This window comes from Dromiciops gliroides, chromosome 1 (assembly GCF_019393635.1).
Source record: "Dromiciops gliroides isolate mDroGli1 chromosome 1, mDroGli1.pri, whole genome shotgun sequence".
NCBI lineage: Eukaryota > Metazoa > Chordata > Mammalia > Microbiotheria > Microbiotheriidae > Dromiciops > Dromiciops gliroides.
In genome coordinates, this window is record NC_057861.1 from 673,843,181 (window position 1) to 673,870,635 (window position 27,455).

At 38.0% G+C, this 27,455-nt stretch overlaps 1 protein-coding gene across 2 annotated transcripts in view; it reads right to left on the reverse strand.

Moving 5' to 3' along the window:
• USP4 (ubiquitin specific peptidase 4) overlaps positions 1-27,455 on the reverse strand; it is a 60,291-nt gene that overhangs the window by 16,115 nt on the left and 16,721 nt on the right. Inside the window, exons 7-15 of one of the 2 annotated variants that reach the window (XM_044003895.1) lie at positions 22,406-22,540; positions 21,021-21,135; positions 19,639-19,812; positions 16,266-16,424; positions 14,953-15,177; positions 13,134-13,217; positions 11,929-12,023; positions 9,182-9,373; positions 6,649-6,737 (exon numbers count right to left, since the gene is read on the reverse strand). In XM_044003895.1, the coding sequence (XP_043859830.1) occupies positions 6,649-6,737; positions 9,182-9,373; positions 11,929-12,023; positions 13,134-13,217; positions 14,953-15,177; positions 16,266-16,424; positions 19,639-19,812; positions 21,021-21,135; positions 22,406-22,540 (1,268 nt within the window). The remainder of the gene's footprint in view (positions 1-6,648; positions 6,738-9,181; positions 9,374-11,928; positions 12,024-13,133; positions 13,218-14,952; positions 15,178-16,265; positions 16,425-19,638; positions 19,813-21,020; positions 21,136-22,405; positions 22,541-27,455) is intronic. The other variant, XM_044003906.1, reaches the window with a different exon arrangement.

Below are 27,455 nucleotides of genomic sequence, written 5' to 3' on the forward strand. Positions count from 1 at the left end.
GTCCTCCTGAATCCAGGGCCGGTGCTTTATCCACTGCGCCACCTAGCTGCCCCCTTATCTCTTTTAATTAGATCTATTTTTGCTTTTGGCTGAGATGATTGCTACCCCTGCTTTTTAAAAAAACTCAACTACAGCATGATAGATTTTGCTCCAGCCCCTTATTTTTACTCAGTATGTCTCTCTGGTTCAAGTGTTTCTTGTAAACAGCATACTGTTGAATTCTGGTTTTTAATCTTTTTTGCTACTCACTTCTATTTAAGAGTTCATCCCATTCACATTCAGTTATGATTACTGTGTATATTCCTCTAATTCCCGTTTATCTTTCTCTTTTTATGTATCTGTTTCTCCTATTTTGCTTCTGACCACTGCCTCCCCCAATCTGCCCTCCCCTTCTATCAGACCCCCTTTCTCTTATCCCCTTCCCCACCTACTTCCCTGTAGGTTAGGATAAATTTCTATACCCAACTTAGTGTATGTTGTTCCCTCTTTGAGCCAATTCAGATAAAAAGTTCAAGCACTGATTGACACACTTCCCCTACTCCACAAAAGTTCTTATTTTTGTACCTTTTTTATGTGAGATAATTTCCCCCATTCTTCCACTCCCTTACCTCATCTTTCTCACCCTTTTTAAAAAGTAATGAACATTTAGGGGCAGCTAGATGGGACAGTGGATAAAGTACCGGCCTTGGATTCAGGAGGACCTGAGTTCAAATCTGACCTCAGACACTTGACACTTACTAGCTATGTGACCCTGGGCAAATCACTTAACCCTCATTGTCCTGTAAAAAGTAATGAATGTTTCAATTCATACTTTTGAGCTAATTTTTATCCCTCCTTCCCTCCCTCCTCCCTGAGGTAGTAAGCAATTAGATATACATTATATATGTGCAATTATGTAAAACATTACCACACTAGTCATTTTGTACAAAAAAACTTGAATTAAAAAAAAGAATGAATGAAATTGAAAAAATAGCATACTTCAGTCTGTGTTCCAGCAATATCAGTTCTTTCTTTGGAGATGGATTGTATGGTTCATCAATGGTCCTTTGGGATTGTCTTGGATCATTGTATTGTTGAGAATAGTCAAGTCATTCACAGTTCTTCATCAAACAATATTGTTGTCTCTGTGCACAAAGTTCTCTTGGTTCTGCTCGGTTCATTATTCATCAGTTCATACAAGTCTTTCCAGGCCTTTCTGAAATCATCCTGCTTGTCATTTCTTATAGCACAATAATATTCTGTCACCATCACATACCAGTTTGTTTAGCCATTCCCCAACTGATGGGCATTCCTTTGATTTCCAATTCTTACCTACCACTCACCCATTTTTTTAATCATCCCATTATATTGAAACTCACTCCCATGCCCTCTATGTATATTCCTTCTAATTGCCCTGATAAAAAGGTTCTCAGGATTTACAGCTATGTTTCACAGACCGTACCAAATCTCTTATGATTTTTCTTTCGTGTTTACTTTGTTTTTTTTTTCGTGTTTACTTTTTGATGCTTCTCTAGTTTTGTATTTGAAAATCAAATTTTCTATTTTGCTCTGGGGTCTTTTCATCAGAAATTCTTTAAAGAACTCTTATTTCACTGAATATCCATTTTTTTTCCTCCTGAAATAATATACTCAAGTTTACTAGGTACATGATTCTTGGGTGCAATCCTACCTCCTTTGCTTTCTGGAACATATTCTGAGCTCTCCAATTTCTCAATAAAGAAACTGTTACCCACAAATAATAATAATAATAAGAAACTGTTAGATGTTGTATTATCCTGATTGTGAATCCACAATATTTGAAATGGTTTCTTCTGACTTCCTGCAGGATTTTCTCCCTTTCCTGGGAGCTTTGGAATTTGGCTATAATATTATTGGGACTTTTCATTTTGGGATTTTTTGAGAAGGTGATTGGCAAACTCCATTTCTATTTTACTCTCTGGTTCTAGGATAACAGGGCAGTTTTCCTTGATAATTTCTTGAAACATGTTGTTTAGGCTCTTTTTTGATCATGGCTTTCAGGTAGTCCAATAATTCTTAAATTATTTCTCCTCAATCTATTTTTTCAGGTCATCTGTTTTTCTCATGAGATATTTCACATTTACTTCTAATTTTTTGTTCAAAATTTTTATTGTTTTATTGCTTCTTGATGAATCATGGAGTCATTAACTTCCACTTGTACAATTCTAATTTTTATTTATTTTTTACCTTTTTTTGTTAGCAGGGCAATGAGGGTTAAGTGGTTTGCCCAGGGTCACACAGCTAGTAAGTGTCAAGTATCTGAGGCTGGATTTAAACTCAGATCCTCCTGAATCCAAGGCTAGTGCTTTATCCACTGCGCTACCTAGCTCCCCCAACAATTTTAATTTTTAAAGGAATTATTTTCTTTAGTGAACTTTTGTACTTCTTTTTCCATTTGGCCAACTCTTGTTTTCTAAGATTTTTTATTTTAGTATTTTTTGGTGCCCCTTTCACCAAGCTGTTGACTCTTTTTAAAATTTTTTTTTGCATCACTCTCATTTCTTTTCACAATTTTTTCCTATTTTACTTGATTTTTAAAATCCTTTTTGAACTCTTCCAGGAATTCTTTTGGGGGTGCTGTCCAATTCAAATTTTTCTTTGAGGCTCTGCATGCAGCTGCTTTGATTTCACTACCTTCTTCTGGATTTGTTTCTTGATCTTCCATCTCCATATTACTTTTCTTTTTATTTATTTATTTTTTTAGTGAGGCAATTGGGGTTAAGTGACTTGCCCAGGGTCACACAGCTAGTAAGTGTTAAGTGTCTGAGGCCGGATTTGAACTCAGGTACTCCTGAATCCAGGGCCGGTGCTCTATCCACTGCGCCACCTAGCTGCCCCTCCATATTACTTTTCTATGGTCAGATTCTTTTTTGGTTGTTTGCTCATTTTTCCAGTCTATTTCTTGACTTTTCCTCTGATGTTAAAGTTGGGTTTCACTCCCTGGGTTGAGGGGGCACAGCCCCAACCTTTAGATTTTTTGTGCTGCTGTTTTCAGAGCTAGTTCTAGGGGTCTGAAAGTTTTCAGTTCTAAGTCTGGCATGATCTAAGGAGATGTGGTCATTGCTCTCCTGGCCTTTGTTCTGGCCCATGAGCCTCCACAAGCATTCTTCTATACCCCAGAACCACAACCAGGGCCCCTACTCCCCTGTGACTACAATTGATAGTACTCTTCTCCACAATGGACTTGAAACAAGGGCCTCATGAGTAAATCACAAGCTCTCTTCTTTGCCCTGGAACTGTGACCTGTACTCCTGCTCTTCAAGGGCCATAAACATGAGTATATTAGTGTTCCATTTTGCTCTGGGACTGTGACCCAGAACTGTGTATGGGCAATGCAACAGGGTCACGCACCCAGTTCCTGCAAAAGATCACTTGTAACCTTCTGACTGCTTGTGAGATGTCCCCCTACCGTCTGTGGGCCGAGGGCTCCAGAAGCTGCTGACCTGTTTACGTAGCCATCCCCAAGTAGCCTTTGCTATGTTCCTGGGGCCAAAAGCTACCTGGTGAGATAGACTTTTCCTGCTAACCTCGTAAGACCCAGAGAAAAACCCCAAGAGAGCCCATTTTTAGAATTTTTCACCTAGGGCTTTCCCCTGAAGGACTACATCCAAGGACCTAATTCTCCCTCCCAGCCCCAATTTCTTTTGGGCTAAAGATAAACTCTCCCTCATGCTGTTGAGGAAACCACAATTTTGTTCATCTATCTTTAGGTGTATTTTGTACTCAGTGTGATAATTTGGAAATAATTGGCAATATAAAGCCAGGCCTATCCCCCTAAGGAACTTAAATCCTTGAAGAATTCCTTTTTTTTGGGGGGCGGGGGAAAGGGCGGGGAGCTCTCAGTTTATGCTGAGAGGGGAATATGAGAAATCTTTCTTCAAGGTAAAGCTCTTAGTTTATGCTGAGAGGGATTGATACAATTTCTGTGAAGCCTTGAGCCTTAAAGAATTTACTTTCTCTAATGAGGCTCCTGGTTTCAGGCCAGGAGGATGCTTAAACCTTGAAGAATTCCTTCTTCAAGGGGGCTCTTGATCTGAAATTGAGAAGGAAACTTGCTACTAAAGGGTAGAGAAGCTCATCATCCCAGCTGAGGAAAAAGGGAGCAACCAAAATATAGTCTAAACAATTTTTCTTAGGAGCTCCAATTCAGGTGTGTCTCCTTTTTTGTTTCTGTGCCTACAGCATAGTCTACAGAGACATCTAGTGACCAAACTGAGAATAGCAACCCACTTGTTGTAAAACTTAACGGGGGCTTGTGACACCCCACAAAAGTCTATCAGTCCTGTGTTTGAGTATCTGTGTGTGCGTGCATGAGTGTGCATGTGTGTGAGTATAGAAAATTATGTGCATTGGAGATAAGGAAAAACCTTGCAAGAAAATGTTTCTCTGTGTCTATATCTTATGAACTAACTTTTTTCCCTGGGGAAGGAATAGGAACATTTCAGAGAAATTTTCTAAGTCTTTGGAAAGATAGTCTCTTTACTATTAATTTCAAAATTGTGTTTTCAATGTTTTTATAAATGCTGAAATATTTTAGTGAGTGCTGCTTTGTAGAATTCGTTTTAAGAAAAAGAAAAAAATAGTACAAATAAAAGATAAATAGATTTGAGAACAGTGCCTTATAACTTTTTCAATGCTTCCCTTCTCCAAATTGATTAAAAAACACAAAAGAAAACTCCTGGGACTCTGGATTGCTTTAGGGTCCCACTCCTTTTGTTGATCCTTAACAGGATCATCATCAGGAGGATCTTTATCAGGAGAAGATGATGTTTAAATTTCTTTAACTCAGGGAAGCAACTTGAAGGTGAGTGAAGCTTAAATCTTGGTTAATTTTTACTTGCTTTTAAGTAGCTTGCCTTCAAGCAGTTATGTCTTTCTAAAAACTTTAAGAATTGGTCTTGAATATTAGAAATTGTAAATCCCAGTTTAATAAGTCCCTAACTGAAGTTTGTGTATTATTCTCACTTGTTCTGCCTACCCAAGAATTTTGGTAATTTATCTATTTCCCCAAGGACCTCCTAGCCTCCTTTATAATAGACTGTGTAAAAATGCCAGGCAGTATGCAAGACTAGATCCATCCAAACCCATTACTGCTAATAAAAGTTCTAAAATTTGCTTTTGTTAGTCAATCCCTCCCAGAGATCAGATGGTATTTGTATGTTTTCAGCCCTCATTAGCACAAAGAACCAAGACCATAAAGAAAGAAAATGAATTTCCTATTTTTTATCCTGAGAACCTGCCACATAACACAGTGAATACTTAATAAATGCTTATTGATTAATTATATAACCATGTTTTCCATATTATTATTCAAGTGCAAAAATCTTACTGTATGACAGTCACTATAATCATTTAGTACCCTCAAAACTCATACATATGTTTCAAGATAGATATGAAAGTGTTATTTTATTTTACAGATTAGGAAACAGGCTTGAGGTTAAACAACTAACTTATTTAAGCTCATATGGTTAACAAATAATAAAACTTAGATTCAAGGTACTGCTTTTCAGTACACTATGTAATGACTGTTTTGACTTCAACTGCTCATTTTATTTGTCTCCATGTCTATGAGATTTAGATTTTCCCCAAATACATAGCAGATCTGACTATAAAAGTCCAATAGCTATTATAATGGATTTGATGGTCATTCATCATTTGAAACGCTTACCAAAAACTTCTTATATACAAGGCCCCATAACTAATCATAGACACCTCCCTATCTGTCTAGCTTTTTCTAATACCAATTTTTTCCATTCATCCTATACTCTGGTCATACTGGATCCTTCTATATTCTCCCACATATGTACCTTTCATCATGCTTTTGCTCCCTATGACTTCTTTCCCCATCTCAACCTGTTGAAATCTTTTCCATAAAATAAGTCATGAGATGACTTCTTCCAAGTCTTCCTTGATTCCAACTGATAATGACTCATAACATGTTGTTTTATGCCTTTCTAATACACTCATATTACTGTGTATTGTTGTTACCTGGGATTTCATCTTACCTTTCTACTAAACTGTAAGCTCCATGAGAGCCAAAACGCTATCTCATGTAAAGTATGAAAAGCATATGCAATACCTAACAGAATGTTCTGTATATAAAATGCACTTAGTAATGTTTGATGAATTGAAATGACGTTTTAGATTTATAAGACTGAAAGCAAAATTAAGAACAAGCTGGCATTCCCAAGTAGATCATAGAACACAAAGACTGATAAGGGATAAATATCACCTATAAATGTTGGTGGATCATTTAAGCAAAATCTAATTACTTTTCCCAGCTCCAACCCTTCACCTCTACTAGTTACAATAATAGATTAGAAATGAAAGACGTACTACAAGACTGTCAGACTCAGTTGATCTATTACCTAGTTTGAGTGAACTATTTTATCTATTTTTTTCCTTGTTAAAAGGGGTGGCTTGTTGTAGAGAGGGTGTGAGCTCATGTGCATGTGCACACACTGTATACATACATATATATATGTATATATGTGTATATAAATATATAAAAAAGAAAAGGTGATGTAAGATTTTAAAAATCAATTAAAATTAAGCTTTTGGAAAAAAACAGGTTGAAAAGAGTTATCTGGATTTCACGAACCAAAGCTATTACATTTAATGAGCACTTACCTTCACAAATGCCATTGGAACCATTGCAGGTAGCACTGTCCAGGTGAGGTCTAGGAGAGTCATCTGGTAAAGGATATTTTATGTAGCGGCTAAAAAAATGGCAATTTGTTAGTTGCTACATTTGTAGTATATGTCTATACTTGAATGCTTGATTGTCGACCATTTCATTTAAACCATTGTAGCCCTATGCCTCTGCTCAATAGTGAGCATGAACCAGGCTAAATCAAATTCTCTTCTTAATAGCTTCTAAGGCACAAACATGTTAAAGGTCCTCTGGCAGCCAAGTGAAAGCATTTCCCCAGAATATCTGGCCTAAGTTGAATCTCTCCGAGATGGTGTCTTTATCCAATCTTACTGGAGTAGACTTGTTTTTTATTAAAATACTTGAAGACAACAGCCTGAATACTTTGCAGTACTGTAAAAAGAGGTTAAGAGGAACCAGACTGTGGAAGTTTCAAACAACAGACTAAGTGAGTTGCACTTTACTTAGAGATTAGTTCAGGTAAATGACGTTGAAATGTCCAGAGGTATATACAGTATGAAGATCTGAGGCAGACATGTTGTTTCAGTAAGAGATCTATAGTCTTACATTTTTAAAAAGCTCAGTAATTTCTAATAACCTAATTTTACATCTTTTATATAAACAGCTACAGGGAGAAAAAGACTAAATTTTTAATTATGTTACCATTTCCCCCCAAGTCCTCCAAAAAGATTACAATCTAGAATTTCTTCAGTAACCCAGGAGAGTCTTTAATCAGGATAATGAAGTAATCATGGATGATTTTATCAGCTACTACCCTAAGAAAGAGACAATCATCTACTTTTTATCTTAACCTGATACTTATCAAACACTGTACATGCAAAAGTGATCTTCTGCCACAGAAGAATTCCCTGGGTTATGAAGCAAAAAAGGAAACCAAGAAATAACCCTTTTTTTTTTGGGGGGGGGGCGGGCGCGGTGGCAATAAGAGTTAAATGGCTTGGCCAGGGTCACACAGCTAGCGAGTGTCAAGTGTCTGAGGTGGGATTTGAACTCAGGTCCTCCTCCTGAATCCAGGGTCGGTGCTTTATCCACTGTGCCACCTAGCTGCACCCCAAGAAATAACTTCTAAAGTTTTTACAACTGACCACTGAAAAACTTAAGTAACCTGGTTTCCTATCTTCCATTATGAATACATTCATCAACACTTATCTTCCCATGACAAGTGATGGAGACTTTCTAAAATGTACAAAGCAGGGGGCAGCTAGATGGCACAATGGATAAAGCACTGGCCCTGGATTCAGGAGGACCTGAGTTCAAATCCAGCCTTAGACACATGACACTTAACTAGCTGTGTGACCCTGGGCAAGTCACTTAACCCTCATTAAACTCAAAAACAAAACAAAACAAATGTACAAAGTATCTCAAAGAGAAAGATTAGAGTAGCTAACCCTTTCCCAGCTCATCATCATTATAACATTGCTGTTACCATATGTAATGATCCTCCCAGTTCTCACTTCACTTTGTACCAGTTCATATAGGTCTTGCCTTGTTTTTCTGAAACCAACTCATCATATTTTATAGCACAATAGCACTCTGTCACAATCATATGCCACAACTTGTTCCACCATTCCCCAATTGATGGACATCCCCTCAATTTCCAATATTTTGCCATCACAAAGAGCTGCTATAAATATTTTTGTATATACAGGTCCTTTGCTTTTTCTTCGACCTCTTGGGTGGTGGTGATAATCCACAGTTGAGAATTATATGATTAGAAATAATAAAAGGTCTCAAATCTCAGATTCCAGGATGATGGCCAATGAATCACTAAAATGGTAGATGGGGGAGGGGGAGGGGGCCGTCAAGAGACCAAGCCATAATGAGAGTAAGAGTTGGTTTAGGGGGATTATGTGGGAAAGGTGGAAAAACAGGAGGTTGTGGGTCAGAGAATAGTACTTCAAAGTTCAAGAACTTGGATGGGTTGCAATTCCATGGTGAAATCTGGATGTAACTATGCCATGCAGAAGTGGGACAAAGGTCTCTGAAACTGATAAAGTTAAACAACTGGTTTCCTGCCTTTTCTGCAAATGTCCTACCTCCCTTTACCTTCTAAATTCTAGTCAATCACGTCTTTATAAACGTAGCTCAGTAACACCTCTCCACAAATACTCTCAAAGCTTTGGATCTCATATAGCATTCCTAGCACACCTCTCCAACGTACCATGGTATTACTATTTTTTCCCATTATATTTTATGTGTACATCACATCCCTATCCTAAGCTCTATAAAGCAAGGATTGGATCTTGTTTAGAGACTGTAGCTATCCAAGCACACTGATTTTCACACATTAGGTGATTAATAAATATTGGTTTAACTAAAAAAGAAAGGATAAGGGATTTCCCAGCACTTAAAAAGTACAATAGGAGACAACCAAGACTCTGGTCTATATATATCTACAGGTACCTAGTCTCCCTCTTAGAAATGATAAAATGGATTTACATGACAATTAAAATACAAACTAAAACATCAATCTGAATGATCAATACATACCTGATACGCTCACAGATAACCTGGTACAAGTAGTCAAGAGTTAATTTGTGCTTTGGGACAGAGATTAACAATGGTTGTCCATACAGAACAGTCCCAGAAGATGTGCTTGTCTGCCTGACTTTCCTCTCTCTGAAGTAAACTGGAAAAGTGACACATTCTGATCCATCATCTGTTGTATTGCAGACTTCATACCTGCATTGATCACAAGAGAGAATAAATTCAACACATGGATCCTGAAAGCATACATTTGAAGGCTGGGAGCGTGACTCCTTAGAACAGAGCATACTAAAGATGAAGCATGCTACCCATTTCCTGATAGAGAGATGAAGGTCTCAGAGAGCAGAACAAGACATTTATATAGTTTTGAACATGGGCAATATGGAAATTTGTTTTCCTTGACTCTATATGTTTGAAACAGGTCTTGTTTTTCTTTCACTCTCAATTAGTGGGAAAAGTTGGGCTAGGAGGAAGAGAAGACAAATTTTTGCTGAATATATGTATGTAAAGTATGTATATAAACTTTTAAAAAGAACATATTATTTTTCAGCCACTATTGTAATTCAGGACAGATGCAAAGAAACAGTCCTTAAGAAGAGATTGTAGAGGTCAGCTTATAGAACTTGAAGACTTTTTGTTGGTAAAAGTCTAGCAAATTCTGAAGAAGCCTCCAAACTAAAGGCCAGAGGAGACCCTCTGGCTTCCACGATCACTATCTGTACAGTTTTTACTTCTGACACAATCACCATCTATAGCTTTTCCAAGCAATAAAGGAAAGGTAAAACAGACAGAGGGGCCAGGAGTTGCTTCATGAACCTCTCATTTTCTCAGTAGGCTACAATTCTACTCAAATACTGAGGTCCCGGGGGCAGCTAGGTGGTGCAGTGGATAAAGCACTGGCCCTGGATTCAGGAGTACCTGAGTTCAAATCCGACCTCAGACACTTGACACTTACTAGCTGTGTGACCCTGGGCAAGTCACTTAACCCCCATTGCCCTGCAACAAAACAAAAACAAAACAAAACAAATACTGAGGTCCCAGGATCCCACCTCCTCCCACATAAGAAGACAACTCTCTTTGACCAAAAAAATTTTAGTGTAATAGATTTACAATATTAATGATCGCTCTTGAAAAAAAAGGAAGCAAATGTAATGGTTTGCTTTCTTTTAAAAACCATATTATTATGTGCTTAAAAAAAATCAGTGAATGAAATCAATACTTACAAACCTATGAAACTGTCCTGAGCTTGCCATTTATCTGACTTAGTGAGATATACAGGAGTAAGATTTATTCATATTTTATCATTAAATGTTAATAAAATTATTGATAATTACTTGTGGTTTTCCTTCTTCCTCCAGAGGTAAATCTGGCCTTATTCATTCAATTGTTGAAACCCAAAATCAAAAATTCTAACACAATAAGCAAACTCAACAAAGAGTTCTGGTTACAATCTAAGCAAAAAGGAACTCAATGTTAATTTGATTAAAAATTCTGTCTGGGTGTGTTAGAAGACAGTATCTTCATAAATCAAAACTGACAGGCTTCTCTGAAAAAAAGGCCCTCCTCAAGCAGTTTGTTTGACCAACAACCTGACCATCTGCTTTGACGCACACTATGTACACAAAGCTCTAGGAACCCTTAGCTCAATACATTTGTTTCAGCAAATAAATTTTCAATCTTGAGCCCCAGTGATTACTGCTTCTTTACAGAAAAAAGCTTAAGAAATTTTCTTGGGGGCAGCTTAGGTGGTGCAGTGGATAAAGCACCGGCCCTGGATTCGGGAGTACCTGAGTTCAAATCCGGCCTCAGACACTTGACACTTACTAGCTGTGTGGCCCTGGGCAAGTCACATAACCAACCCCCAATTGCAATAAATTAATAAGTAAAACATTTAATTTAATTTAAAAAAAAAAGAAATTTTCTCTAAGATAGACTTCTGTAAAGGGAGGAGAATATGTTCTGTGCTGTGTATTTATCTGCAGGAATATTCAAAGCAGAAGCAATTTACTATGTACAAGTTAATGACTATTCTTTTTATTCTCAGAGAAAAAGACAAGGATTGGGCCCAATTCAAACTTTTCTAACTATGGTATGTAGCTGATTTAGAAAGGCAGGGCAAAAAATTGGATTGGCCTAGTTTTTCTCTTCCCCCAATATCCATTGTAAAAATGAGAATAAGTACTATATTTAATAAAGCCCCCATCATAAATCATGTGTATTGAGGGAGAAACAGAAGAGCAGTTTCAAACCTATAAATTTTCTCAATTTTGGCAGTAGAGCAAATGGGATTTTTTGCTCAAGGAAGATATTCAGGAATCATACCTAGTCCAACTTACTAAACTGATAGATTAGGACATTAAGGCCCACATCAGTGAAATGACTTTATGAAGAAAAAAAAGTAAGGTTGTGGCCAAAACCAGGACTTTCAGTTAAATGTTCTTTCTACTCAGCCATGATTCCACATCTTCATCTTTCTTCATTTCTCTTCCTCTGGTCAGATTAATAGCAATACAACCTTCTAGCCATCATGCTAACAATGCTCTTGTCCTGGTGGACTCTGTAGCACCCAGCAGTGCCTTGGCCTCTATCTGCAGCTGTCCATCACTGCACCAAAAACACACCCACCGTTATACTATCACTTGTCAAAAATGCCAACAAATTAATTCTGATAACAAACATGAGCACAATCACAATCAAAACTTTTGGCATGTGTTCTTTGTACAAAAGCTTATAAACAGCTGGATACTCACACAAAGATGTCATCCCGGGTCATAATATGATTTAAACCTTCATCCATTTGGAAAATTTTGTGGAACCGGTGATTATACACATCTGTGACCACCATCTAAGAGTCAATAACCACAGAAAGATTATAGGCTTGGGAGCCTACCATTAGCTAACACAAACATAAAATAATAATACTCCCTTCTCTCTGTAAGAACATTATAGCTTATAAAGCGCTTTCACATCCATTATCTCACGGATTCTCACACTAACAAGGGGTGAAGTAGGCTGGCCAGGAGTTAATAACCTCATTTTATTTTGTCCAAGGTGACCCTTGGTCTAATTCCAATTCCATATTCTTTCAATTATACCATACTGCTCCAAGGAAGAAAATGCTTTCAAAGTCTGACCACCGGGGGAAGCTAGGTGTCACAGTGGATAGAGCACCGGCCCTGGAGTCAGGAGTACCTGAGTTCAAATCCGGCCTCAGACACTTAACATTTACTAGCTGTGTGACCCTGGGCAAGTCACTTAACCCCAATTGCCTCACTAAAAAAAAAAAAAAGTCTGACCACCAGAAAAGGGGCACTTAAAGGGCACCGAGCTATGGGAACCAAGGCCAGTTCACTTTGACTCCCCATTAAACACAGCTCTATCTGGAGGTTCTTTCACTACCACCCTCAGCAACTACCCTAAGCCCAAGATAGTGACTTTACCCAAAGAAAAATGAATGTTTATATGGGAAAGGTTTTGTTTATGAAACCTAAGTGACAATGTATAATCAATATAATAACACTTGTTTTCTCAAGAGGTAGGGAAAGGGGAGGGGGAGGATGGAAGGAGAGAATGTGGAACTCAAATTTTTAAAAAACAAATATTAAATTTTTTAAAAGGTAATTGGGAAATATATAACAAAACATACAATTTTTTAATGAAAGGAAAAAATGAAGTGATAGCCTATTTCCTCTTAATTAAACACAAGATGCCTAGCCCTATGAGTCTAATTAAATCAGCAGAAAGCTCAAAATAAAAGGTAATACAAGTTTTCTAATGCTTCCTCACAAGCATGGGCATTACTACTGCCCCTCACAGTAACTCCAGGTGCTGCTGATGGACAGGACCACCAAAGTTCAGGTATCTGGAAAGGGCCTCAAAGATCCAGCCCTGTAAATTGCAATCTAGAAGCAGTTTAACTATAACTACTATGTTTAATTTTATTAAACCTTCTTACGTTTTCAGCAGCAATACCAGAGAGCTTTGAGAGAGCCTCACACAGGTCAGACACAGCCCCCATCATTGGTACGGTCACTCGATACTATAAATAAGAATAAAAAGATTCAGGGAAAAAGCAGGTGAAGGGCAATCAAAGAGGAGAGACAGGTTTGCAGGGCCCTGGTGTCACTAGTTTCCTGGCACAGCTACAGCACCATTCAAGTCAGAATAAGGGCATGGGGCTACAAGAGTTACCTCCACCCTCTGCAGCCTCAGAAAGTTAACCAAGAGAACAAGTCAGACAAGTCTAGCCAAAGCCAACAACTCACTTCTATAATGAGGGTGGCAGGCAATGTGGAAGTTGTGTTATCTTCTTCCCCACCTAAAAGTTAAACTAGTTTGTCCTTAATATTTGTAGGGTAGAATAAAGAAGGGACTGGGGAGTTCTTCAAGATTTACTGATTTACAGAGTATGAGTCTGAAGGACCTAACCTACAAGTCTAACCTACTCATTTTATAGAGATGAAAACAGAATCCCAGAGAGATGGCTTGTCCAAGGTTACTTTGAAACTTAATGGCACCACTGGGGCAGCTAGGTGGCATAGTAGATAAAGCACTGGCCCTAGATTCAGGAGGACCTGAGTTCAAATTCGGCCTCAGAAACTTGACGTTTACTAGCTATGTGACCCTGGACAAGTCACTTTAACCCTCATTACCCTGCCAAAAAAAAAAAAAAGAAAGTTAATGGCACTACTAATAAACCCAGGTCCCCTGTATCCTAATCCAGTAGGCTTTCCAAATTCTTATTACTTTTAGGCATTGTCTAGTCATAAACCTTATAAAGTGCTCTGTACTTAACATCACAGGCTCAAATTTAGAGCTAAAAAGAATACATGAGGTCATCTAGTCCAAGTGTCTCATTTTACAAATGAGAAAAGCGGCTAATCCAAAATCATGTAAGTAAAAGAACTGAGATTCAAACCCAGGTCCTTGTGACTTTAAATCAAACATACCTTTCAGTAAACTACATAAAAAGTCTTGTGATATTATATCCTACATTATAAGTTAACTACATCTATATGTATGTATCCTGTTCCCTATATGGGATAGAGTTCCATGAGTTCAGGGAATTTATCTTAATTATTTCCCCAGAACCTAATATGAGGCTTAAACTTTGTTGATGATAAGATAACTGTTTCCTCCATTTTATAGAAAGAGGCACTGAAAAAAAAGTGATTACCTTGTTTATGGTCCTATTGAGCCACAAGCAGAATAGGACCTCTGCCAGAAGATCTGCTAATCCAATCTTACTTAAAGTATCTGATTCACTAAATGAATCTTAGGCACTGCTACCACTACCACTACAACTGACATAAAATTCTCTTCCTTTAGTTCTCCAAAGTTCTAATTAAAATTCCTTAGATAATTTTAGCTGTCAGCATGGTATGTAAGCAAAAACAAAAATGTGAGATCATAAAGGAGTGTAATCCAAAAGTCAGATGTGTCTGTTAACATGAGGTGTGCACTGTTCCCAATATCTCCCTTTCCCATCCCAAAGACCCAGTGAACCATCTTTGGGCCTCAGGTCTGATACATTCCATGATAGTGGAATTTTAAATTTTCAAAAATTAAAGTTTCTAAAGCGACTTCCAAATAATATATATTAACTTCAAGTGCTTAGTGTAAAGATCCAGCTTTAAGCAAGACTTAGGCTCAAAGGCCACCTATCTTTCTTTCAAATACATACCCAGCACTCGAAATTCTAAAAGCACCCAGAGACTAACACCACTTCAGAACTAGAAACTGAGATCTGAAAGAAGACTAAGTGAGCCACATACCTGAGTTGGTCTACACTGTGGATCTGCAGAAACCAAGAATACCTCCATAGTGCGATCTTTCTTCAGGGGCAAGGGAAGAGTTAAATAACAGAATGGGTCAAAAGTCACAGAAATTTTAGAACATTCTGGGCAGACCAATGTGGATTTGAAAAGACCATGGAAAGTGTCCACTATCACAGAATCATTCCTTAACCTGTGATTCTCCCATGCTTCCTTTGCTACCACCTAAAAAGAGAGAAAAAGAGACCAAATAAGCAAGATTTCTACTTCACACATTTCATTTATAAGATTCCAAAGCAACAATTCAAGACAGACTATAAGCCTATCTATGGAAGCAAAACAACATTCTGTTTCTAAAATAAGGAACAGAACTTGTCTTTATTAGCAGGCCTTAACAAGCCAGAACGGTCTCCTATAATCCCCTTTCCCATTCCAAGGACCCAGTGACCATCTCTGGGCCTCAGTTCTCTTCCTTTTAAAATGAACTATTTGGCAGAGTGGTCTGGGCATCAGGAAACCCCAATTTCAAATACTATCGCTAATATTCTGTGTGGTCCTGAACAGATCAGTCCACCTTCCTCAGCCCACTTCCGGGTCAGTAAAATGGGGAGGAGAAGGAGAAGAAAAAGAGAAGGAGGAAGAAGTCAGCACCTCCCTAAGAGGGCAACTAGGAAGCTCAAAGAAAATAACCTCTATAAATGCCAGTCAATAACTGAAGAGAAAGAACCTAGAAGGGCTTCTAACATCTCTGCCAGCTACAATCCTTATGACCCTCAGAACACATGACTAGGGCAGGCTGTCAATTCCTGGATTCACTTGTGTGCCCTCTCACCAAGAGATGGGAGCCACTCTGACAACTCCAGTATCTGAATGGTGAGAGTCTGTACCAGATTGCCTTGAACAAAAAGAATACCCTACTGCAACCTTTTAATCAAGTCTTCCTTCCTTCAAGAAGCTCTAAGTGCTTTGCTGACTTGTCACTGATGTTTGGTAGTAAGGGATTAACCAGTATCAGTTTCCTATTTTATAGCCTAAAAGAACAATGCAATGCTGAAAGTATTTAGTTAACAAAGTAACTCAACAGTGGAGTTGGCAGCTAAACTTGGATTTTAATAATAAAAGTAGTAATAACAGTAATTTAGCCTTACATCTATAAGATGTGGCCAACAAGACATGATTCCAACATTCTGTTACCATCCCTAGGAAAAAAATGGTCCTAAAAGAACTTCCATCTAGCAAGATCTTGCCACCTCCAAGAGGTCCCATCTTTCTAAGATCAAAAGAATTCATCAATCTGACATCAAATATAATACCAAGTCAGGCCGGCCATTGGCATCCTTTAGCTCCAAGTATGGTTTTTTCTTCACACGGTTCAGATCCTCATGTAATCCATCCAGAAGAAAGGCCAATAACTCTTGAGAATCCTGCTGCTGGTAACCTGAAAACTGAGGGGCAAAACGACCAACCTGGGTCTGAAGAGAAACAAATATTTTTTAAAATATGTTAATTAGCATGCTGCCAAAGGAAGCTCACCAGGGCACTCCATTATAGGACAATCCTCCCCCTCCCACTCCCCTTCCAAGCTGACATAAATTCATTAATGATCACTTTGGCGGTCCAGTCATTCAACTGCTAAACAAAGTTGTGATTTCACTGGGAGAAATGCTCCATCCACAATATCTTCTATGCTTTAGTAGACAACACTTAATGAGATGTTGTGGCCAAAAAAGGCATTATCCAATTGGCTAATTTTTCAATAACAAGACTCTTTGAACTTGGCTATATTGATCTTCAGATGACAAATATGCAATTCAATCCTGGGTTCATCTAAGAAGGCTTTCAAGCTCAAGAAGACTTGTCAGAGCTTATGCTTGGTTGGTAAGGACCCATGCAATCCCCATGGCACAATGAGGTAGTACAAGCATAATTTGATGAAGGAAATGGAAACATTATACATAAATAACACCATCAACAGACACATGCTACAGAAATTACAATCAGAGACAGGCCTCAGAATTAGCTTCTGGCAGAACCCAAACCTCTATTTTACATATACAAAACAAGCTAAGGACTAAACTAAGCAGATGTTCTGGTGATAGGAGACCCCATTCAGTAGAAACCATGCCAAAATGCTTCATCTAATACAAAATTAGTAATAAAATTTTGGGTGACATGATCAAAATAAGTTACAAGGGAAGATGTTTGATTTTAAGTCCCATGTTGTTATGAGTAAGGATAATGTCTTATCGCTTCTCCTCACCAGCCTGGTTCTAAAGTTCTCAGAAATGCCATACAGTCAAACTGATCCAGATTAGGGACAATCTCAAAAGAATGATTTGTGGAAAGAGAAGATTGGGGATATATATCTTTATTTTCCTTCAAATATATCACACCGGGGGGCAGCCAGATGGCACAGTGGATAAAGCACTGGCCCTGGATTCAGTAGGACCTGAGTTCAAATCCGGACTTAGACACTTGACACTTACTCACTGTGTGACCCTGGGCAAGTCACTTAACCCTCATTGCCCCACCCCCACAAAAAACACCCCCCCAAATATATATATATATATATATATATATATATATATATATCATACCAATATACCATCAGATATGATGATATATTTCCTTTCCATCTATCATACTTATATTTATCTAAATCATCTTGAGATTCTTTTTAACTTTACCCTGAAACTCTTTATAAATATAATAATACACATACTTATTATCATAAACTATTCTCTAGAGGACAATGGGGCTCAGGAAAGACAATAGCATTGGTTTTTAATTTCAACAAGAACACAGTGGTAACTATGCCAGGAATGTCTATCTTCCCTTCCCTTTTCTCTTGTTTCTTTCATTCCTTCTCATTCTTTAAAGCCTAACTCCAAAGCTACCTAGTTAGAGACGTCGGGGAAGCTTTGTAGGGTCTCCAAGTCAGGAAAGATCAGACTGAAAGTTACATGGGTAAGGGTAGCAACTCTGCTTTTTAAGCTTGTATTTTATCTCTGCTCTGATCCAAGCGTTCATTTTCTAATGGTACTGTACACTGCTTTATTCTGTTTCTAAGTTTCTAAGGTAGATGCTAAATCCATTGTTTTTTCTTTTACTTTCTTACAGATATAAGTATTCAGCACTACAAAATGCCTCAGTATTATTTTGCAAATATCACTCATATTTTCATATATGGTATCTGATGTTATCTTTAATCTATTGTTTTATTTCATCTTTCACGTAAGCATCATTTAATAAATAATTTTTTACTTTCCATGTGGATCTGCACCAGGGGGTTCTTAACTTTTTGTCTGTTGTGGGCCTTTTTGGCAATCTAATAAAGTCTATGGACCTTCTAAGGAAATTTTTAAATGCAAAAAACAAAATATATAGGATTACAAAGGAAACCAATTCTATTGGAAAAGTTATCAAAATACTTAAAAGACAAGTTCAGAGTCCAGGTTAAAAACTCCCAGACCTATATCATTTATTTAAACATCTCACTTTATTCCATTATGATCCATATATGGAGTGCAAAATGTCTACTTTTCTGCATTACAGCTTTGAGACCTAACAATCACTTTTTGTGTTCATCCCATGTATACTTTCCAAAGAAAACAATATGCCTGTTTTTCCCCATTGAGTTTTTATGTTTTTCTCATTAAATTTTGTCAGACCTAGTTTAACATGCTATTCAGCTGTGTAAGTCCTCCCCCTCCCCCATGTTGGATTTAATTTTCTGATATAATACAGTGTAGAAATCTGTTATCTGCTTTTACAAGACTTGAATGTTTTCTTTATGTATTTTACTTCAATGCCTCTGAGGCATTTTCCTCATGGTGGAGCTCTCCACAGCAAGTTTCCAGTAGGTGGCGTCATTCCAATCATTACAACCCCCTTAACCACCACTACCCCTCCCGCTTCCCTCCCCCAACATGTTCCAGCCTTACAAGGTTTCCTAAATCCCTAAGAGACTTTTGGACTCAGAACAGGCTGATTCTCTAATATCTTATATCACTGCTCTTTATTTATTTAGTCAAGGAGGTCCTTGATTAAGAATATGTGACTTGGGGCAGCTAGGCGGCACAGTGGATAGAGTACCGGCCCTGGAGTCAGGAGGACCTGAGTTCAAATCTGGCCTCAGACACTTAACACTTACTAGCTGTGTGACCCTGGGCAAGTCACTTAACCCCAATTGCCTCACTTTAAAAAAAAAAAAAAGAATATGTGACTTACAAACACCCTATTGATTACAAGCAGTTGATTCTGCTACTGATAACATTCTTTACTGGTGAAGCCTTTCCTGCAATTGTTGTAGGAGCTTCTACCTAGTCCCCCAGACCACATCTTTACTGACCCCAACACTGAGAAAGGAGCAATCCAGTTCATGGAGTCTGCATTTCACTGTAATTCTTTATTGCTCTCTGGATTCAAAACACAGAGATACTAAAAATACTATTTCAGCTCAAATAAGGCTTTTGATCTGAGAACCTAGCTACCATGTAAAATCTATTACAAATCCCAAAAAACCAATGGACAAAGAACTTTCTGAAAACCTGATTTGTAAATTGCTTCCCTCACAGAAGTGAAGGAGTGAGAGAAAGTAAATGCTTAATCATTAAAAGAAAAGTTTTAACTTAAAAACAGAAGGAAAGAAAATTAAGCAATGTTCAGAAAGAAATGTCTACCTACTTTGAACATCCGAGGGGCCACATGGGTGTTCCTCCCAGACCACATCTGTTTGATGAGTTCAGCATAGGCCTCAGCAATTTCCCCTTTCATGCCCAGAGGATTATCTCGGTTGATTTCAGCCTCGTATTCATCTTTCAGAAAGTATTCAGTCAATGGTGCAGTGTTACTCAAGCACTGAAAAGAGGATTTTTGTCAGGGCACACACACCCTTATTAAAACAAGTAAAGATATAAAGAATAACCTAGTACATTAACCAATAACATGTACAGAATAACCAAATCCTGAAGTAGCCATTATTATCTTTCCAAAATAAATTTTAGAAGTTTTCAAAGGGTCATGATAAGTATCCACAGACTGTGCTGATACAGTTGACAGTCTTAGACTTACTTAGTGTTCTTAAAAGTTCTCTCACCACGCACCACCTCATCCCATCACAATTATTCTGTGCTATGGTTAGCAACAGAGCCAAGCCCCAGATGCCTTGACTCTTAGTCCAGCATTCATTCCATTAAGCCAAGTGAATACAAAAAAACCTCCCACTATTATTAAAGTATGTAATTCTTCCTAAAAGACTTCATGCTTTTGGAAATTCAAGATTAAGTGAGCTACTTAAACTCACTTTGAGTTGATAGCCTTTGACTTTCTCCCTAAATCTATGATATGTCAGGGCCTCTAAGACTTTCAAAGGTAGCAATTCTGAGCCAGGGCTTCCTGAAATAACTGGCATGCTGTATATTATTACCCAGGTGTAAAGTCTATGTGTAGAGCAGAAGTAAGATTGCTAAAAACCACCACTATTTCCCCATAGTGAATTCTGAAGGCCACAGGGCAAGTGCACCAATATTCCGAGGGAAAGTCTAACCCTTAGAAATAGCAACATTCATAATTTATACACACACACACACACACACACACACACACACACACACACACATACGTACATATATATATATAAAAATGTCATCGCTTGTCTTTTTCTCCCAATACAAATTAAGTTTGAAGAGGGACCTACTCTTTTCTATCTTTTTAATCTTTCCCAAGCCTGCATTCCAGCCATTGGTTCTTAATAAGAATGAATGAAACAAAGGAAAAAAAATCTGGTACCCTAAAGAATCATTACATCCTCCTATATTAAAATATTTTGGCATCTATGGTTGGCACCTAATAAGTCAGAGAAAGACTGGTGGAGGAATGATTAGGGCTCTTTTAAACTTGAGCTTGGGAACCTGTAGAACAGAAAACCAGAAGTTGACTATGGAAAGTGTAACAGGTTATTATGCACCACAGCTGTCACAACTTCCAATAATTTGGAAATTCCTCGGAAAATTCAAGTTGTCTTTGACAACTAGATAATTCTTTAGAAGGAGGCTTTGCACCTCTACCTGCAAAGCAGAATTCATGAAGCAGGTGTTCCCCAGGTTTCCAAGTCCACAAAGCCCAGGCTGAGTGTGAGATTGAGACTCTCGGCAACTATAAGAATTGGAGAAGCCAGAACCTCTGGAAGAAAACAGAAACACTCATCAGAAATAGAAGAATATACTCAACAACAAATGCATACAGATGACCCATTACAGGGTTCTACTCATTCCACTCCACCTCCTATTAAATTTATCTAGCTAAGTACATCAAACCTCATTCAATAGCATCACAATCAAGGAAGAGGCCATGTTAGTGCTTTATTCTAAATCTGCCCTTTAATGGAGGAACTGAACAGGGGCTAGAGCTGTCATTTCACTACATACAAAGAACACCCAGGTGAGGAAATTCCCTCTTAATAACACATGATGGGGGTAGCTAGGTGGTGCAATGGATAAAACACTGGCCCTGAATTCAGGAGGACCCAAGTTCAAATCCAGCCTCAGACACCTGACACTAGCTGTGTGACCCTGGGCAAGTCACTTAACCCTCACTGCCCTGCAAAAAAAAAAAAAAATCAAAAACAAACAACACATGGTAGCACCTTCTCCAACACCTGTCATCTTAGATGATGGTCTCAAGAAATGAAAGGGTAAGGTGACTTGGTCAGGGTCACAAAGCCAGTAGGTGTCTGGATGGGATTAAAACCTGGGTCATTGTCACTTTGAGACCAGTCTTCTATTCACAATGTCACCACATTGCCTCTCCCTTTATGGAAAGGTCTAAAGTCTTCTCATCTTGCAGAGGGAAGTAAATAGTAATTTTGAAAAGGGATGAGTCTGGCTAGATACTGGATACCAACAAGATAAGTTTGCAGCCAATTCCCACACAAACTTTGTGTCCCCCCCACCCCTCCTCCTGTTCCACCCCAACCCCCCCATTTTTTCTGAACTAGCAGCCATACTCCTCTCTGTTCCCTACCATTCCATAGTTATTATGATGAAAGAAAAAGGTATATTACTGGGATAAGAGGGGAGGAGTGAAACATGACTAGAGAAGGGTATCCCCCTTTCTGTGATCTTTGGTTACTTAAAGCCATAATTATTAAAAAATAAGATTGTAACAGGACCTCAACACTAGTCACTTACAGAGTAGGAAAAAAATAATTGGATTAATATTGTTAAACACAACCAGGAGGGTGGGGTTGGAGAAAGGTACCTACAGTGGCTATAAAACTGACTACAACAGGGCAAAAGGTCCCACCCCCAAAACAAGCCACCAAGAGGAACCAACAAATCCAAAGCCCATCCTAACTAGGGCAGATACAGGTGGACAGAGATTCATTATAAGCCAGGACGGTCAGGAAAAGATGCCAAGGAAAGAGAAGCAGTGAGAAAAGTCCCGCTCTTACCCCCTGCTGAGACCGGAGCTGTGCACGCCAGAAGAGTTAGCACTGTCACCATTTGTAATGGGAGAAGCAGACATGGAGGAATAGGAGCTTGCTGATGATTTTGGAGAGGTAGTAAAAGCTCTGCTAGTGCTTGATCTGGGAGAGAGGAAAGAAGCAGGAATAATGCTACTGACTTTTGGTAGTGCCTTGGGGTACTTTTCAGGGAAGAGGGAACATTCCCTAATGTTCAATTACTTTTCATGAAAAGTTCATTTTCATGTAACTTCAAGGCAGGTTCCAGTTACATAAGAGTCAAGAAATTCACAAATTTCCTATCTCCTTGACCTTGCATATATTTGGGTTTCCCTATGTAGTCATGCACAACATGTTCAGGATGAGAAATCATCTATGCTTTGGGCATAATTAAACAGAATTCCTTGTGAAAGAGAGAAAGAACAACAGTAAAAACTTATAGTAAAGTATTTTCCCAAAAAGCTTGAACAGATAAGATAACTAGATGGTGAAAATTCTGTCCAGCAGAATAGAAGTTTCTCAATAGCAGGAAATGCTTTGTTTTTTCTCTGCCTTCCCAGCACCTAGCACTGCCTGGTCGGGCAAATGGTAAGTGAATAAGAAATGGCTGTTAAATTGAACTGTATAAAAAGACCTCAGTTTTTAGATGAGGAACCAAAAATAAACAGATCTAAAATCAGTATGAGAATGATAGGAATTGTTTCAATTTTATGTTGTGATTCTAAAAATTTGATATTTTTCATTAATGCATAATTTGGATTTATACTTACTTCCAAGTTGGTTAAATCCAACAATCACCAGGATGTTCTCTATCTTAATTAAAAGTTATATAAGGCATTTAAGAGCTAGTGGTTTTTTAAATCTTCTCTTAGAAATATACAACTGTGATGTTAGCTCAGAATATCAAGTTTTCATAGGTTAGACAAAGGAAGTGATTAAATAGCTAAGACAGTCAACATAAAGCACCCAATATAATGGTACCTGATCTGAACTAGTGTTCCTTTTGAAAAAATAAAAGCTATAAGGGGCAGAGTTAAGGAGGTAGTCAGTGTCTACACTAATAAAATGAGCATACCTTGGAAAACATAATCTACCGAGTTATTTAAGGAAATAAATCTCCACTAACAAAAAAGTGCAGTTTGTTCTTATATGTGTGTGTATGTATATGTATATATTGTGTGTGTTTATGTGTGCCCAGCCTTTTATGCTGTAAATTAGCTCAAGTACTTAGCTGCCTAGATAGGGAAACACATCAAATGAGGATCTGGCAGTCTAGAACATTAAGTTCTGGATAGTTAGCAGCACATAACCGAATATGCACCATTAAGTTCTACCCATCACCATCACTGCAACCACTACCACATTCCAATAATATGACAGAATCAGTGATACAAAGACCAAAGCCAAAGGGAGAAAGAGAATACAGTGAAATGCAAACTCCAAATTACTTTTCATTGTAATCACTACCTATCCCATACAGTACTTGTGTGGCTAAGGTATAAATTGCAAAAGTTAAAGATGAATATAATTACCAGTACAAGAAATCATACAATCAATCCAATTATTGGACACACATGTCCAGTCTTCAAATATGGCCAATCTCTTTACCAGAGATAGCTATGGCACAGCAGAAAAGCACTGAAAAACGGGGTAAAAAAACCACCCCTGTATTTTTGTCCTGATCCTGCCACTTTACTGCCAGCATAAACCTGGGCAATTGATTCACTTCTCCCCTCTTGAAGACTAGTCTATAAAATAAGGGGCTTGAATTAAATGACTTCTGTGAAACCATCAAACAAATTCTATGCTTATTTCTTGCTGACAAATAATGTAATAAAAGTTCAATTCAAAGGATAAATTGTTCAGAAAATTCCAGATAATAAAAAAGGGAAAAGGACCCACATGTACAAAAATATTTATAGCAGCTCTTTTTGTGGTAGCAAAGAATTGGAAATTGAGGGGATGCCCATCAATTGGGGAATGGCTGAACAAGTTATGGTATATGAATGTAATGAAATACTATTGTGCTATAAGAAATGATGAGCAGACAGATTTCAGAAAGACCTGGAAAGACTCACATGAACTGATGCTGACTGAAGTGAGCAGAACCAGAACATTGTACACAGTAACAGCAACACTATGCTATGATTAACTATGATGGACTTAGGTCTTCTCAGCATTGCATGATCCAAGGCAATTCCAAAAGACTCATGATGGAAAATGCTCTTCACATCCAGAAAAAGAACTATGGAGTCTGAATGCAGATTGAAACATACTATTGTCGGGCAGCTAGATGGCGCGGTGGATAGAGCACCGGCCCTGGAGTCAGGAGTACCTGAGTTCAAATCCGGCCTCAGACACTTAACACTTGCTAGCTGTGTGACCCTGGGCAAGTCACTTAACCCCAATTGCCTCACTTAAAAAAAAAAAAAAGAAACATATTATTGTCACTTTGGGGGTGTTTTTTTTTCTTTCTTGTGGTTTTCTCCTTTTGTTCTGATTCTTCTTCCACAGTATGATTAATGTGGAAATATGTTTAACGTGATTGTACTATATAACCTATATCAGATTGTTTCTGTCTTGGGGAGGGAGGAGGGAATGGAGGGAAGAAAAATTTGGAACAAAGTCTTACAAAAATGAATGCTGGGGAGCAGCTAGATGGCGCAGTGGATAGAGCACCGGCCCTGGAGTCAGGAGTACCTGAGTTCAAATCCGGCCTCAGACACTTTACACTTACTAGCTGTGTGACCTTAGGCAAGTCACTTGACCCCAATTGCCTCACTTAAAAAAAAAAATGAATGCCGAAAACTATATTTACAAGTAATTGTAAAAGAATAAAATACTTTTAAAATGGAAAAAAATTATTTAAAAAATTTCCAGAAAAAAGAGCTATCACCAGAGTTCATAATATAAATATATTTCCCAAAAAAGATAAATAAATCCTGGAACAAAATCTCCAAGTATGAAAATAATTTTTTTCTGAGAATTACAAAGAGGGGAGGTGCTGGACCAAGAAGTTCTTCTCTAGATCCTCCAAGTCTCTTACGTAGGATCTACTGGAGAAAACATCTACACAACATTGCATGAAGGGTATACTTTTAAATTGTAATCATGCCTAGTCTTGCCAATACTCGGAAATCTTAAAGTTACCATACATGTCAGAGACCCGCTTAAGCCTCACTGTGCTTGTGTATTTGGTATTTTATAAATTTCTATAAAGAAGACAAGTTAAGGTATCATTTAATAAAGGTACAGTTCTCTATAAGTGCTTGGGTAGGTCAAGTTTATGAGAACCTGATTGCACTCAAAATTCCTCTAGAAAGCCCAAAGCACACTTGTTCATGCACCACATTGAATGTACCGTTTATGAGACTAGGACCCATACTCATCTCTTTTTCTACCCTGATAAACTTGAGTAAATTCCTTAAATAGATACATGTCAGATTCAGATCAGTCTCCTGTCCAAGAAACTTGCTTAAAATTCTAAAAATAATCCTACTGTAGAGGATCTATCTTAAATACTCAAAGCATTCTATCCATATATTTTAAGTTCGAGAAAAATACTGTACAGGGACTTCCCAATTTTTCCTAATACTATGTAAAGAAAATAACAACTACCCTTCCAAATTCCATAATAACTAATTTGAGCAGAGCTTCTTTCCTTGAAAGGGGAAATCTGCATTAGTTCTACCTAGGGCTCACAGCATTGAGCACAAACTTTTTTTTAAAAAGAAACTCATATGCCAAACCAATTAATAAGATAAGGAAACCCACAAGAGAATGATTACAAAAAGATTTCTGACCACCACTAAGAGTCAAAAAAGAAAAGGGATCTCTCCCCTACAAACACAACCCTCTTCCAAACTTGCCTCTTTCTGTCAAAGATATCACCATTCTTCTAGTCTCCCAAGTTTACCACCTCAGCATTATCTTCCATTCTGCCCCCTCCCTCACTCCATATATCCAATCAGTTGCCAAATCTTGCTATTTGTTTCCTCAAACATTTGTCACACCAATCCCTTCTCTTTAATTATCCAACCCCAAGCATTCATCACTTAGACTACTGTCTACAGAGACCTAAATAATCTCCCTAGTTCCAGTCTCCCCCCAACTCTGGTCCACCCTTTACAATGCTGCCGAAGTGATTTTCCTTAAGCACAGATGTGACCCTATCACTCTACTTCTCAATAAATGTTTAGGCTTCCATTATCTCTAGGATCAATTTTAGGCTCTTGTTCGCAACTATGTTCCAACCTGCCTATGTGGCCTCAGAGTTTATCATTTCTGTCTTGCCCCCTCTGATTCAGCCAGTTTGTTCCTTACAAACAGAACTTCTCCCTCATTTCCTTATCTCTTCACTGCCTGTTCCCCACCTCCCCCCAAGGTGCTCTCCACATGTAGTCACTTCACAAGTTTCAGCTTAGGTACAACCCTGTACATTAAGCCTTTACTGATCCTCTCAACTGGTAATGCCCTCCCTCTCTACCTTGTTCTTATTTAGTTTTATTTTCTTATATTTATTCTGTATATGCCTACATAAGTACTCTTTTCCTTAGGTAAACTTAAATTCCTTGAGAGTTAGGAACTGTTCTATTCTTTCTATGCCTAGCACATAGAAGGCACTTAATAAATGTTTGTTGACTGAGAAAAATTATTGTAACTACAGAAAAGTTGGAAGACTTCAACACAAAAGGTATAGTACTAACCAAAATCATTAAAATTCAGGGGGAAAAATAGAGACTTGACCTAAAAAGTGGTTCCCAATAGACACAGCGGTCAGGGATCTGCAAGTCACTTGTACATATAAGAAATAATATCACACGAAAGAAAAAAAAAGAGATAATATCATACTCACAGAAATTTTTCTACTTCCCCTCCCTGTCACTAGGATATAGTGTTAACCATACTAATAAAACTAGCCTTGTACTATGATCACCAAAGCTGTTGCTCACCCTAGAGGAACCATAGCTTTAAGGCTACATAGTGAAGCTGAGTAGAATGAAGCAGTGTTATTGACTAACAAATCTAATGCAGCAGA